At 44.4% G+C, this 15,678-nt stretch overlaps 1 protein-coding gene across 17 annotated transcripts in view; it reads left to right on the top strand.

Moving 5' to 3' along the window:
- DMD (dystrophin) overlaps positions 1–13,447 on the top strand; it is a 1,148,686-nt gene extending 1,135,239 nt beyond the window's left edge. For 12 of the 17 annotated variants that reach the window (XM_071430344.1, XM_071430345.1, XM_071430338.1 and 9 more), the window contains one exon: positions 10,974–13,447. In XM_071430344.1, the coding sequence (XP_071286445.1) occupies positions 10,974–11,071 (98 nt within the window). In that variant the 3' untranslated portion in view covers positions 11,072–13,447. Of the gene's footprint in view, positions 1–4,620; positions 4,653–10,973 lie in introns of all 17 variants that reach the window. The other 5 variants (XM_071430346.1, XM_071430341.1, XM_071430351.1 and 2 more) reach the window with 1 other exon arrangement.
- The last annotated feature ends 2,231 nt before the right edge of the window (positions 13,448–15,678 follow it).

Genomic DNA, 15,678 nt, shown 5'->3' on the forward strand with positions numbered 1-15,678 from the left:
CTTTTGTTTGTTTCTTCAGTTTAACCTTTTGGCAGTTCTTGGCATTTCCTAAGGAGAACAGGACTTTCCTGCTCCTTGCACAGCTGGCTGTTGGTGCCAAAAGCTGTTTAATTTCTGGAGAGAGAAATTCTGCTGAATACCTGATGATTGCTGTCCTTAAGGAATTTTTCTTTCCTTTTAATCTAAAAGGTTTCCCATCCACTCCTCTTTTACTTTGCTGCTCCCAGCAAATTCACAACTGCTGCAGCTGCTTCAAACAGCTGCTGTGCTAACTCAAAACAGATGTCAAAGCCAGAGGTCTGACATTTAGTGGAAATCTACCATTAAATGCCACCTCAGTGGTTTATTTGACCCTGCTCAATAATGGGCCACAGAGGAAAACATTTTCACGCCGTGTTTGTGCCCAAACTACTAAATCTCCAGGGAATTGGTTCACAGTTAGAGAGTAAGATTGGCAGGATTTTCGAGCCAGATCCATCTCTCCTGCAGCACTGAAGAGTTGCACCCCTTCAGGTGGCTCTCTTGATGGGCCAGGCTGAGTTTTGCAGTTGTGGTTTCATGGCAAATGCATTCTGTGAATGAAGCTCAGAGAGGTATTTAGGGGCAGAGGTTCTTGAACTGACTGAAGCTGCTGAGAGAGCTTCACAGATTTGCAGTGCTGGGCCCCTGCTGGGAGACAGTGAAAAAGTGGGAGCCAAAACTGATTAGAAATGAGGCCATCATGGCTTAAAAGAGCTAAGAGGCCACGACATAATGTGAGAACATTTGGACAGAGACTGGTCCTCACAATTTGGCATGGTGTTGCTTAACACAGTTGTGGTGTGGTGCAGTGAAATTACAAGATCCCACAGCAATAAATGAATGGCACTAAGAATAGCACCCTTTTTTAGGAGTTTTATTTTTATCTCAGTCACATTAAAACACACCAGTCACATTTTCTCCTCTCACTTGTGCATCAGGCCAGGCTCTGTCATGAATGGGACCAACATTCTAAGTGGAACTAGCAACTTTCAGCACTGCACATAATGCAGTTTCTCTTATTCTGACAGCAAAATGTCTCTTGATGCAGACTTTTCTTTTCACACTTTACTGAGTCAGTGGAAGAGTCCCCTGGAGTTACTGTCCTGTGGACTATTCTGGAAATACTCTTCCATTTGAGGTACCCTGGCTTCTCCTGGGTTGTGTCACCTTCTCTGTGCTGAGCTCCTGGATCCCACCACAGTGAGCCCAGGAGACTGAGATCCCTTACTGCTCCCCTTTTGCTCAGCAGAACTGATCTGGCTGAGCTTCTCTGCAGATGGAACAGTGGTGAGGTGGACTAGGTCTTCCCTGTTTGATAATGCCCAGTTCTGGTGTAAACTGAGAATATGGTAATGAATTTAATAAAACTGCAACAGATTTTTGTTTTGTTTTGAGAAAAAGGGCTCTTTGGAGAGCCAGATCTCCCTTTTGTGCAGCCTGTCCCTTTCTTGAGCTCAGTGGCAGGGGCAGTGCAATAGTTGCTTTGTGCTCTCTGTTTTGACCTGCAGAGACTCCTACATTAAATTTTTGGTGCTGCCTCTGCTTGATGTGGTCACTTGCTGTGTACCTTTGCCTGTGATGCAATGCCATGTAGCTAAAAAAAAAAAATAAAAAAAGAAAAGCTCTTCTGTTTTGTAAGGGCAGGAAATGTTGATTTGAGCAGAAATAATAGATAATTAGGCACCCACAGAGGATTGCATATCAGTATTTGGATGCCTTACAGAACACAAATTTTCAGTACTGCAGCAATATAGACAATCTTCTTCCTCTGCAATTTATGCCAAACCATACTCCTTGCCTTAAAACTTAGAAACAGGCATTCATTCATATGCAAAGAAGAAAATAACGTAAAATCCATTAAACCCTTTTTAATCCTCCTCCAGAAGAAATGAGCTGTTGCTGGAGTAGCGTGGATCTTTGCTGCATGTAACAAATTCTAGGGCTGATTACTCACCACAGACTGTCCTCACCAGCTGTTTTGTGTGGTGTTGAGCTACCCCAGTCACCTTTAAATGCATTCATTTTCGAGCAGAATCCAGTCTGTCTCGTGTAGATTTAAATTAAACACTGTGTAGCTGCAGTTGTAGGTGCTTGTGCAGACAGGAAGGCATTTTTAAGAACTCCAGTATTTTGCTGGTAGGAAGTTCCTTTTCTCTGCTTGACCCAAGCTAAACTGTGGAGCCAAGCTAATCTCCTGCTGGGTCCCATTCCTGCCCCAGGACTTTCAAACCAAGCTGTACTGTGCTGCAGTTTCTGGAGTCCTTAGGCTGACCTAAACCCTGGGGCTCTTCCTGAGAAAATTACCAAAGCATGCAATAGATTTGGTATCTTCCTTTCCAAGGATTTGCTGTTACATGATTGATATTGGTGAGATACTCTCATCTCCCCTTTTGGAAAGCATTTTTAGGGAATTTGTGACTCCTGATGAAAGTGCCACAGGAGGTCTCAGGCTGTGCAGACACACATGAAAGGCCTAGAAGGTTAGACAGGCCTGTGAGGTGGAGTCCTTGGAGCTGAAGTGACACCTCTCTGCACCAGTGAGGTGGTGCAGACATCCCTGGAGTTGAGGTTTCACTGAGGAGCAGAGTATAAAAAACCCATGTGCAGAGCATGTTGTTATTGAACATATTGCTGTCCTTTTTAATAGGAAGTGTGCTACTGGGGAAAGGAAGAGGAGCAGGAACTAAAAGCTCCTCTGTTCTGTAAATGGTAACCTCTGCTGTGCAGGCCTTCAGAGGCTGCCCCAGCCCTTTCCATTGCCTGGAGTTTGTGGGAGCCATGGCTCAGAGCCATGCTGGTCACTGATGCCATTCCTTCCTCTGCCCTCTCCTCTCCTGCCTCTGCTCTGCCTTGCTCTGCTGTTGGCTCTTGTTCTGCAGCTTGTAACATTCCCATAAAGCTGTTTATTGCCTCTCTTCCCTTCTCCTACAGCCTGCCACAGAGCAAAACTCAACAGTAATTAGGTTACTGTTATGCTGACTGGTGTCTTCTCCCTTATGTGTCTGCCTCTCTCCCCAGTGTCACACACATCATTGAAAATTGCATCATTTGCAGCAGCTCTGGGGCAAAGATCATCCTGCTGCATCTGCTGCAGTGACTTTCTCACTGGGGCTGCAGGCCTGGCAGAGCTGCCAGCAGTGGGACAGTGGCAGTGGGACAGTGGCACAGTGACAGTGGCAGTGGGACAGTGGCAGTGGGACAGTGGCACAGTGACAGTGGCAGTGGGACAGTGGGACAGTGGGACAGTGGCAGGGGGACAGTGACAGTGGCACAGTGGGACAGTGGCAGTGGCACAGTGGCAGTGGGACAGTGGCAGGGGGACAGTGGCACAGTGGCAGTGGGACAGTGGCAGTTGGGACAGTGACAGTGGGACAGTGACAGTGGGGCAGTGGCATTGGGACAATGGCACAGTGACAGTGGCACAGTGGAGTGGCACAGTGGCAGTGGGACAGTGGCACAGTGGCAGTGGGACAGTGGCAGTGGGACCGTGGCAGTGGCACAGTGGCAGTGGCACAGTGGCAGTGGGACAGTGGCAGTGGGACAGTGACAGTGGGACAGTGGCACAGTGGCAGGGGGACAGTGGCAGGGGGACAGTGACAGTGGGACAGTGGCACAGTGGCAGGGGGACAGTGGCAGGGGGACAGTGGCAGTGGGACCGTGGCAGTGGCACAGTGGCAGTGGGACAGTGGCACAGTGGCACAGGGGGACACTGCTGCTGGAGACAGCGAGACTGTGACTGCCTGTGGGGTGGAAAGGTGGACAGAGGGGTGTTTCTGCTGTTGAGTAACACCTGGCTTCCCTTTTCTAAAAACAAAATATGCTATCAGAAGTGTTTGAGAAGAATCAGCATGATCAAAGGATGGCTTCTGTGAAGGCTTCTTAGGAGCATCTTTGCAGCTAAACCCATTATGGACTCCATTTTGTTTTAGTACTTGAACATGACAAGATACTTTTCTCTTTTTTTCCTTTTTTACTTGAACTTTTTTTTTCTCTTGTTTTTCCCTCAGCCCCCTCACTTTTACCATGCTTGCAGGTCAGCACATAGCAAACATATTTTGCAAAATATTTTTCCTGGATGTGAGCATGTTGCATTGCAGTGTACTTCTGTAGGTGTGAAATATGTGTGTACACATAGGCATCTATATCAATGCATACCTCAGTGTATGTAGGCTACAATACAATGTAAAGTGTCTGGGTAAATGAATTTGACATTGGGGGAAAATGTTTTTACTATTTACAATGATTGCTAGAAGTACTCAAATTTGCTAATTAGGATGCTCAGAAAGTGAGTTCAGATCTTGTCTGCAGTCCTTATTCTCAACTGACAGGTGTGTAAGTTGGTGTAAGTAGTTTTATCAAGTGTTTTTGAGAGGTTAAACCAAGCCACAGGTTACAGAACTGTTGTTGAATAAATCAGCTCAGAATCATCAGTGGATTTCAATGCACTTTTGGTCTCTGTTTAAGCAGAAATGCATTTTTAATGTTAAATTTCTAAATGAAAATTGAAGTGTCTTTTACAGTATAAAACATATGTTCATGTGGTGTTTTTTTTTCCTTTCTTTCTGATAATTATTCCACTTCCTCTCTCTGTTCCTAAAGGAGGAAATGCCCCTGGAAAGCCAGTGAGAGAGGTTAGTGAGACGCAGGCTCACTGCCATGGCTTCTGTTTGTCACAGCTTGCTTTCTGTGCCCAGCATGTGTGTGACACAGCACGGGGTTGCTTGGGTTTGGTGCAGGGTGGGGGTGGTTTTATTTTGCTTTGGGTTTTGTTTGGTTTTGCTGAGTGCATTCCCCATGTGTGCTGTGACAGTGGTGTACCTCTCAACTTTCAGTGGAGACAAGAGCAGCTCAGGGGTCTGCATTTTCTTACATGCTCCCAGAGGTGGAAAATCAGGAATGGGGAGGAGAAAATAATACATTGAAATTAGGCCTCTGAATGGTAAATGTTGTCAGTAAATATGCTGCAGTCACTGATTTATGTTCTGTTGCTCTTGTGTGTAAGCACAACAGGGAGACTGGGCTCTCTTGCTGTTCTGCTTACAAACATATATGGGCCAGTATACCAACCATCATCTCCAGTGATTAAATAGTTTTTTTTAATATTTCTTCAGAAATATGAGAGTTGAGAGGTATGAGAGATTCAGGTGGTTGAATTTCCTGATGTACTATTGCAGAAAGAAGAATGCTACTAACATTCACCAGCTCCACAGTGTTGCATTCAGCAATGCAAATGGGCCGTGGTTTTCACTGTGCACTTTGGACATGGTTGGTTTGATGCAAAATAGGTTTTGGAATTTGTGTGTCATTGCTGCTCATTAATGGAGGAAAGCGTTTGCACTGCGTTCTCACAGCTCCTTTGAAAGCATTTCCAGAGCCTTGATTTTTCCTCTCTGAAGCTGCTCTTCACTTGCCAAGCAGACACAGCGTTTGAAAGATGAATTTCTAGTGAAAATTATTACTAAAGATAAAATATTCAGAGCCTGCCTGAGTGCAGTTGCAGTAGCTCTGAAATGACCTTTCCTGCACAGAAGACGCTCGGTGAGCATGGGGCAGGAATTGAAGGGTAACCTGGTTTGCAAACTCCTGCTGCTACAGAGGGAGGGGCTGCTGGAAACATTCTTAACAGAGCTGCCTTGAACCCCCAGTCACTGACAGGGTGCCCTGGGAAAGCCAGGATTTGTCCTGATGTGGTGCCTTGAAATACAGAGGTTCTCTGCTTCGGCTGCAGGTGCTGGGGCAGGTTCAGCTGCTCAAGGTGTGAGACCTTTGGTGCAGATTAAGTCTGTCCTTGAATAGCAAGTCCTCTCATATGGATCAAAAAAGGGTGCCTGAGATGGCATCAGCAGACTGTACAAATCCAGAAATTTAATGGGAAATGCTTCACATTGAGCCCTCCTTGTTCTCAGCTCATATTCTCTGAAAACTGTTCTGCCATTTAGCAAAAACAGGGCATTGATTTCCACTATCCTCATTCATATTTATGCATATTACTCAAAAAAAAGCTTCTTCTGCAGAAAGCATACTCGATACAAGTAATTAACAAAACAAAAAATAAAAGAAAAATTGTCATGTTTTACCTGATCTGATTCCAGCAGTTTAACCCTAAAAAATTGACTTCAGTGAACTGCTCTGCACTCTCTGGCTGAGTTTGTGCTCACTAATGGTTCTAGAGGGACCTCAGTAACTTGGAGACCTGAATATAAAATGCAATTGTCCACCTGCTTATGAAGGATATGAGCTAAGGTACAGAACAGCTTCTGCTGTAGGTGTGAGTCTGTACGTGCAAAGGCAGATCCTGTGGTTTAAAACCCACCTGACCAGGTTTTGATTCCATTGCTCACATTTGGTATTGTCTTTGTGTGTAATCCCATGGATTTTGTGGCATTACTCAATATTAATAAGGGTATCAAAACCCAAGTCACCAACAGGAAGGATTTTTCTTTTGTCAGGAAAGGGATAGAAATCTCTTCTGCTAGAAGAGGCCCTGTATTGTGTTGGGATTTCTCAATTTACTTTCAATCCACTCTTTCAAGCCTGAATGTTGCACATTTATTTTTCTGACAAGCTGTAGTATAAGATTGGTGTTCTGTTACTGTGCCCACACCCATGGGCCTTGATTCCATTAGAGTCTCTGAAGCAAATTCAGCAGATGTGGAACACCTCATTCTCTCTGTGACCAGAAGTGAGTAGGTAGTGTCTGCAGAAACAGGTGTCTTCTGCTTCCCAAGCAAATGGCAGCTGTGGATTTCATAAGTTTAAGTTAATACTGTCCATGTCCATTTTGAGCTTTATTGCTGCATTTCAAAGTGTCTGCTAGTTGTTTTTTTTTTTTTTACATAGCAGCATTTTTCAACCTTTCAGTGCCTCAAGCATGAATAAGACTTTCTCAGCTTTAATGTTAAAAAAAAAGAATGGAATTAATGCCTTCTTGCCTTCTTTGATAGCATTACTTCAGAAATATGAATAATAATGGAAAGTTCTGATTTTTATTTTTCTAAGTGCTTTTAGGACAGTATTTCTCTCATTTGCTTCTTAATTAAAAATGCCAACATCCTACATTTCAGTAGTAGAGAGGGCAAGTGACCAGCATTCAGTGGCAGCAGCAGAGCCCTATGGAAGCAGTGAACTTAAACACTAATTTAGGTACAGACATGACAGAAGGGTGCATTCATTGCCCATACAGTCCCAGGAAATCATCATGTCCTTAGTTCTCAGCTCTTGGCAGTCTCAGTTAACCTGGCTGTTACTCCATGTCCAGGAGAGGCACAAATCCTGCTGGCAGTGCAGTGACAGCCAGCTGAGGCTGTGCCAGGTGTGTGGCTGGAGCAGAGCCACCACCTGCTCCTCTGGCCCCTCCTGCCATCCCAGGGCTGCCCTGGAGACGTGGTCCCCCTGCTGCTGCTGCTGCTGCTGCTGCTGCATTTCAGTCCAGCTGTCAGCACAAGCTGCAGTCAGCTTGGTGGTCATGCTCTCAGCTCTGACCTCAGATGGCTCTGGAGAAGACACAAGTGTTCAGTTTTTATGCAGAGGAAATTAAGACCTGAACCTGGAGAGGGAGTGTGGATGTTGTGGGGGAGGGGGAGCTCTATCTCCTTAATCACTGCAGCATCTGGGCAGCTTTTGAGGAGGGAGATCAGATTCAAAGCATGGTTATTTCAAAAATATTGTATCAATTAACAGATAAAGAAATAAAAAGTACTATTGGACATTTCTGTAATTTTTAAATACCAGAAAGTACCTAGGGATTCGTGGATCTGTAAGGACTTGAATTGCCTGAACAATGTAACAGTTTATACTGACTGTGCCATACATCTGAAAGGTTTTGTGTGTGTGTTTTTGGTTGAAGTTACTCTTTCTTGACCCAGCTCTTTTTTAACAGAACAAAATAGTATTAATTTCTGAGGCTGCAGTTTAGCAGTCTGGGTTGTTCTAAGCCTACAAAAGTGTGATCAGTCTTCCTGGGAATGAGCAGTGTTGAAATCCTGAAGAGCCCTGGAGTTTTCTAGAAACAACAAATCACAACAAATCTGAATGCAAGCCCATCACCCCGTGGGCAGCCTCTCACAGCTGGCTACCCAGTCAGAGCATTGCTCTGGTTATATTAGAGGGGAATATTCCCAAAAAGTCATGGAGTTTCAGGTGAGTAGAGCAGCTCAGCAGCTCAGCTGGTTTGCACCAGCACCTCCCATGAGTTCTTGATTTCATATGGCTTTGTCAGATTTTCACTTGTGATGGTATAGGTTGCTGGATTGATCTCAGTCTGCATGATGCCAGTGACAGAGAATATCCCTTACAGCTAAAATAAATGTGGTAGGATACATTTACTTTAAAATAAACTATGTTTTGACCAAAACTTGGCAGGAATCTTTCATATGCAGTTACTTGTCATGCTGATGAGGAAATTACAAGTTTTTGCTTCAGATGAATAGGATGGCTATACATTTATGATGTATGGATGAAACTGCTGATTGATGCATCTGTTTCTTTGCACATTAGTGCAGTTAGCAAACTGTCACCAGATACCAGATACCAGAACCAAGTATTTTTTTGTATTGCTGTCTGCCAAGCTGTGTCACAGCTCACTGTCCAATGGGCAGCTTCTTGAATAGTACTTGTTCAGATCCAGTCTAGTTTTGTATCATCAATGCTAAATAAATAAAAAAAAAAAACAACAAACTCAAACAACTTTTAAAAAATTAGTAATTAGTATTTGAATGTAGAGGGTGGTAGAAGAAAAGAGCTCCTAGGGGTGTTCAGCATGGAGAAGAGGCTTTGGGGAGACCTTCCAGTACCTTAAGGGGGCTTATAAAAGGGAGGGAGAGGGAGTTTTATGTGGGCAGATAGTTATAGGACAACAGGCAGTGGTTTTAAACTGGAACAGAGCAGGTTTAGAGCAGATGGTAGAAAGCAATTCTTAACTGAGGGTGGTGAGACACTGGCACAGGTTGCCCAGAGTTGTGGATGCCCCACCCCTGGAAGTGTTTGAGGCCAGGCTGGATGGGTTCCTGAGCAGTCAGGTCTAGTGAGTGGCATTCCTGCCCATGGCAGGGAGGTTAGAACTGGATGATTCCTAAGATCCTTCCTACCCAAACCATTCTATGGTTCTCTGAATAGTTCTAAGGTAATTTTTTTTGTTCCATAAAAGCTGCTGAACTGAGATCACTCCAGGCTCTGATTTACTGTAGAAATGTCAGCAGTGCATGACTGCCACAATATGCAAACACTGGGAGGAGGATGGTGAGTCTGATTTTCCCCACAGGGAAGGGTTCATTGTTCATTCCTGTTGCAGCTGTCAGGAGGGGAAGCCACTGTGCAGGTGTGCAATGGTCAGTCAGGCTCCAGCACATTACAGGTAGGGACTGCATGAAAGGTGTGTCCTGGATGTCCTGGTCACATCCTTCCCTCCTTTGGGTGCCCCTTCCTCAAGGACCATGGTGAGGACTCAGCATCCAGACTAATGCAAAGCATTTCTGAGAACCAGAGTTGTGGCACATGGCATTGCACTTCCTGTGTTTGGTGTTTTTCAGATAAAAATATTCTATCACAAGTGCTCCTAGAGAGTAAATCAAACCCCTCAGGCCAGGGTGACAGGCAGTTTTATTGAGTAATACTTATTCACTTATAAATGTTCAGTAGCTGGCACTCTGCAGTGTGGAGACTTCTTGAGCTGGAGGTCACATGCACTTTTTTGCATCTAAATAAATCTTTCTTCAGTGATTATTTTCTAACTCCTCTTTTAACTCATTTATGTGTTTGGCCTCAACATCAGCCTGTGGTGATGAGATCAGTAATACAATTATGTGCTGTGTGGAGTATAATTTCCTTCTGCTAAGTTTAAGACCTTCTGTCTGCTCATTCCTCCTTGTCCTTGCAAGAAATCTTGAACACTCAGTCCTTGGTATGCATCCTCATCTTTTAGGGTGCCTAGATCTCAGTATTGTTCCCTCTTCTGTTGTATTTTTTCAGGAGGGAGACTCCAGATAAGGTTCAGCTGTTTAAACCTTGATGTCTCTGTCATTTGAGGTGCCAGAGGGTATTTGAGACAGTCATAGAGGTCTGAAATCTCACACAGGACTTGCAGGAGAGAGACACTTTTCTGAACAGCAGTGGGAGACCAGACAAGGTGTGCCAGGGGCTAAAATGGCAACTTTTGGCAATTCAATCTCCCCATCCTTGAGTTTATTTGGTCTCTAATTGTGATGAAGCTATTTCTTACCACCCCTCACCATTTGCTGCACTGGTGACATGAGTGTGAGAAGCTGCAGGTTTCATCTCCAGAATTGCACCGTGTGTTTATTCATCCCTTCTGTGTAGGAGGTTGTGGTTATACCATCTTAGGACTTCAGAGTGGTTATGGGTGAAGGGAAATGCACAAGTGAACCCCTGCATACTAGTTGGCTGATAATTGTGGCATCTTTGTTTGTGCTGGACTGCTGTCCAAAAAGGAAAGTATATTTAAAAATGATTGAATGAACTGAGTTGCTTAGTTTGGTCATCATTATATCTATCTTTGCAGGTATCCTGCTGAGACCTCTTGGCTTTAATGATTTAGTTAATTACTGCTGATCTGTTGGTTTCTCTTTTTCTCCTTGATGGAACATTGGATACTCAAACACTTGCAGCATCAGTCAGAAATTCTTCTGTGATGTCAATGGATTTAATTGTTGCTTTTGGTGAACGTTGATAATGATGAAGCTCCATCACCGGGGGGGATGGCTTATTTGCAGGGTGGTTTGCCATTGCTGTTCAGGCCAGTGTTGCTGTTAAAGTGTTGTACAAACCTGGCAGCTTTTGCTAATGAGAACCTGTTGGCCTCCTCCAGGAGACTGCTGGAAGTCTCCTCCGGGAATGATGGCGAGCGGCACGTGGAGAACGACGGATCTGTGAAGCTTTCCTATCCACATGCTGCCACATCCTCTTTGCTTAATTTCCTCTTTGACTTTCTTTTTCAGGCCACAATGTAGGGAGCCTTTTCCACATGGCAGATGACCTGGGAAGAGCGATGGAAACCTTAGTGACCGTGATGACCGACGACAAGGTGTTAGAATAGCGAGATGTGTTTTACAACTTCAGGCGTTCCGCATGGTTTTTATAATATTCATACTACAAAGAGGATTAGACTGTAAGAGTTTACAAGAAAACAAATCTATATTTTTGTGAAGGGTAGTGGTACTATACTGTAGATTTCAGTAGTTTCCTAAGTCTGTTACTGTTTTGTTAACAATGGCAGGTTTTACACGTCTATGCAATTGTACAAAAATTATAAGAGAACTACATGTAAAATCTTGATAGCTAAATAACTTGCCATTTCTTTATATGGAACGCATTTCGGGTTGTTTAAAAAAAAATTTATAACAGTTATAATGAAAGATTGTAAACTAAAGTGTGCTTTATAAAAATAATTGTTTATAGAAACCCCCTTAAAAAAAAACCACAAAAAAATATACTGAGGCAGTGCATTTGTTTAGTTTCATTTCAGCTCTGTAACAGTATCAGAGAGATTCATGTCCTGTGTTCTTTTCCTTGCGTATCAAAGAGAAAAAAAAGGAAAGTATTTCCTGCAGTGATACCAGAATGGCCACCTTACATTTCTCATTGGTTTTGTCTGACTAGGGCTGGCTTAGAAAAAATAACCAAAAAACCTGAACTTCCAATGAAGGTAGTTACATTTTATCTTTCCAATAAAATTAAGAATTACATGACTTACTGTCCTGGTTTTGGACAGCAGCTAGCAATTACACAGCTAGTTTGCAATAATTAAATGAAAGAGCACATTATATGACAGAGCCTGCAAAAAAAATCAATTAAAAAAGAAAAAAAAACTCAGAAGAAAGAAGGGAAGGAAAGAAGTTAACCATCCTGTGTGCCAGTGTTTCCTCTGCTGACTAAATTCCTGGATACTTTTAGTAAAGGAACATAGACATTGCCTTACTGGTTTGAACCCTGGGGCTCAGCAGGGCTGGGGACAGCTCTCCCCCCGTTGTCACCTTTGCTGCAGAGGAGAGAAGAGAGGGAGGTGCTCCCCCAGCCCCTGTGGGGTTGGCTTCTGACCCAAAGCACAAGTAGGGTACCCAGAGAGCTCTGTCCAGCTCCCAGTGCTGGGAATGAGCACGGGGATCCTCGTCCCTCTGGAAGAGGAGCCCAGAGCTTCCCACTGTCCTGTCTCATCCTGCTGCAGCAGCCGGTCCCAAGGAGCTGTGGTGCTGCAAGCCACCTTTGGGAAAGGCTGTGGAAGAGTTACTGCTGTTCTTGCCTCAAATGGTGATCAGGTGAAGGTAGTCACACTGCTCCATGAATATTTATCACCAAAACAAAGGCCCTGGTCCTTTCTCCTTCCCCGGTTCTCTGTACAAGTAATCCCTGCACAATTAACAATAACGTGAGAAAGAGAGGAGCTGATAGAGAAACAGATTAGCCAGCTTGACTGCAGCTCTGTGAGAGAGAGGTTTGGGTATGAGGTGCTGTCAGCAAAAGCTTTACCACTTCATTTTCTTAACCAGCTTTTAATTTTACCATAAAATACATAGAAACACAACCATCTGACTTTATATTGCAAGAGTAAAAAAAAATCTGTTACCTCTTCTTGTATGAAGTGTAATTAAACTTGGGAAAGATTTTATTTTGAATGCTAGTTAACATTGAACATGGCTAGTCATGCTATTTCTACCTCACTTTGGTTTTGTGGTGTTCCTGACAATTATGTATGACAATGTTACATCATCACCACGTGTCCATTGTGTGACCAGGTCTCATTGTTTAAGTAATAACAACGTTAATCATTTACAGAAGAAAAGTACAATCCCCCCCCCAAACCTCTGCTTTCCTAATAAAGAGCTTTTTAACACTTGATTACAATAGGAACCCTCACTATTTCTCATGTCCTTTTTTATCAGAAGGTTTAAATTGCGATTTGAGAAAGAGATGGGTTTCTTCTTTTTTCCCCCCTTATACATTAAACCTTCTCTCCAGAAAAATTACGGAGGAAAAAGAGATTGCACGATTGTTTTCATCAGGGTTTTGTTTTGTTTGTTTTACTTTCTAGATCTTAGTTTTGGAGTGAGTCTGTCAAAAAGTATTTAAAAAGTTGAAAGCTTTATTGCTGCTTTTTTAAGCATAATTTGGGAATTATTTCATATTCCTTATAATTACAAAGTATTAAACTGTAAAACATAATCAGTGTAGTTGAATACATAAATACCATATGGCATGTTATTTCATCGTTACTCAGTACTGGTTTATTACTTGGATATCATAATATATTGTGTTTAACACCAACACTGTAACATTTACTAATTATTTTTATAAACTTCTGTTTTACTGCATTTTTTCACAACATACCAAATTTCACCAAATATATGCCTTACTATTGTATTATATACTGCTTTACTGTGTATATCAATAAAGCACGCAATTATGTTATATAAAAGGTGCAGGAGTTTTTGTGGCTGTTCAGCACTCACCCAGCACATCTCCCCAGAAATCCTTGCCACACTGCACTGGCCAAACTCCCTGCTGGCATCACCTCAGTGTCTCAAGCTCTCCCTGGTTTGGGGTTTTCTCCCCTGCTGAAGTTGTGAAGGTCCTGTGCTCCCCAAGCTTTTGGGGTTTGCCAGCCCCACACTTCTTACCTCACCCCTGACAGGACCCTCAGACCAGATTGATTCAGTCCAACAGCTGACAGTCACCTTGCCACCAGGCATAATGTTAGGAAAACCCTCTCTGGGGCTTTGGGAAGTGTGTGTTCCCATCAGAGAGGCTGATCACACATCTCCCTTACCTAGGAAATGTGTAGGTTTGGATACCCAGACTCCACGCAGCTGTGTCACGATGCTGCCTTTGAGCTACCTTTTGGTGGTAGAAATAATGTGGTGAAAAATAATAAAATACAAAGGCAAAACCAGCATATGTTTGCCTATGATTTTGATAATACAGTGAAGGAGAAGGTGGGAATTGCCTCATTTCATTCACATGAAATAAATACACATCCCACATCCACTCTCCCAGACTCGAGTTACTCTGATTCACTCCTACATCAGTCAAGCAGCGTGTGCTTTGCTGTACTGAAGTCTTCCCTGAAGACTTCACAATCCACAAAGCACAGCAGTCCCCCTTGGTGACTGCTGAATTCAATTAAGCAAGAGGGAGGATAGCTCCACTCATTTCCCCCACACCTGGGACCCCATGATTTACAACTCCTGACATCCCATCAATCAGACCTGGTGTTCCTGAGTGGCTCTTAGGAATGTTTTCCTTATGTATGTGCAGCAAAATACCCTCCTTAAGGACTGGTCAGTGTGTTTCCTTTGCTCTCTGGGCAGAGGGGAAAATTACTTCTCTTTGATTTTGTCTGCTGACATTTATTTACTCCTTGGCTTCACAGTCCTTGCTCTGCCTTTTCAATGGATGGATGGATGGATGGATGGATAGATAGATGATAGATAGATAGATAGATAGATAGATAGATAGATAGAAATTCTGAGGCCCTGCTAGCCAGGTGAGGATCACTGTGGGGTTGGAGGTTCCCTTCTCAGTGAGGCCACAGGTCTCCTCTGCTCCCCAGTGCGCAGCCCAGTATCAGACCCAGCTCAGGGCAGCACATGCTGCTCCCCTGCTGCACAGCCCCTCCCTGCTCGCCTCTGCTCAGCCAGGGAGTGCTGCCCAGCCCAGCCCAGCCCAGCCCAGCCCTGGGCTTGCTGCTGCACTTTGGGAGCCCAGCACACCCTGCCAGCCCATGGGGCTGTGTGGGCAGCTCTGCTCTGCTGCAGTGGTGGGGCAGGGAGTGGGACAGCTAAGCTGAGTGGAAAAAACACGGGTGTCTTTTCAGCTAGAATGGGGAAAAAAGAGGGAAAGCAAAGGTGTGCAGGGTGCATAAAAAATCTGCAGCTGCCAGGGTGTGTGATTGACTCCGTGGTGGTGCCTGCAGCAGAGCATCCCTGGCCTTGCTGGGCTGGGTACACGTAGCAGGCACAGTGCCTGGAGTGCTGCATGAAGCACAAATGCTTCCAAACCCACCCACACACGACCAGCAATAGCTGCCTGCACTCCTGGCACAGTGGCAGCTTCCCATGTGATGCTCCATGCAGTCCCTGTGCACCAGGTGCCCTGCAGTGAAGGACAGCAGCCAGCTTTGTGCAGGTGGGGCTGAACCTCTGACACTGCATGGACGGGATCTCCCCCCCTGCAAAGGTGCAGGAGCAGCAGCAGGACCCACCTGGGCCCAGCCCCAGCCCAGCCCTTGGGCACTTCCCTGGCTCTGACCCATGCTGGCTGCCTCTGGGCACACGTGTGCACTCAGGCTGAAAAACAATAAATCTTCCTCTTCTTGACTCAGGCTCACCAGGAATTTGTTTCAGCTCTGAACAAGCATATCAACTTGCTAGAAAGTGCCATAAATCTGTGCAAGAAAAATGGGCCTGCTGAGACCAACCAAGGTGTAACATTTCCATACATGAACCCCATAAGCTGATAATGCTGCTCAGCAGCTGAGGAATATGACTGCAGCAAATAAGTAGCAGCTCCTAGTGCCAAAAACTTGGTATAAAATCCCCTGTGGTTAAGGGAGGGATGAGAGTTAAGGAAATCTTGGAGCTCTAGAAGTGAACTGTGGGACTTCACAAATACCAGAGGCTCTTTCAGCCTATTGCCTAAAACCCTACT

Source organism: Agelaius tricolor, unplaced genomic scaffold (genome assembly GCF_023055355.1).
Source record: "Agelaius tricolor isolate 1412-34295 unplaced genomic scaffold, bAgeTri1.0.p SCAF_7, whole genome shotgun sequence".
Classification (NCBI taxonomy): Eukaryota; Metazoa; Chordata; class Aves; order Passeriformes; family Icteridae; genus Agelaius; species Agelaius tricolor.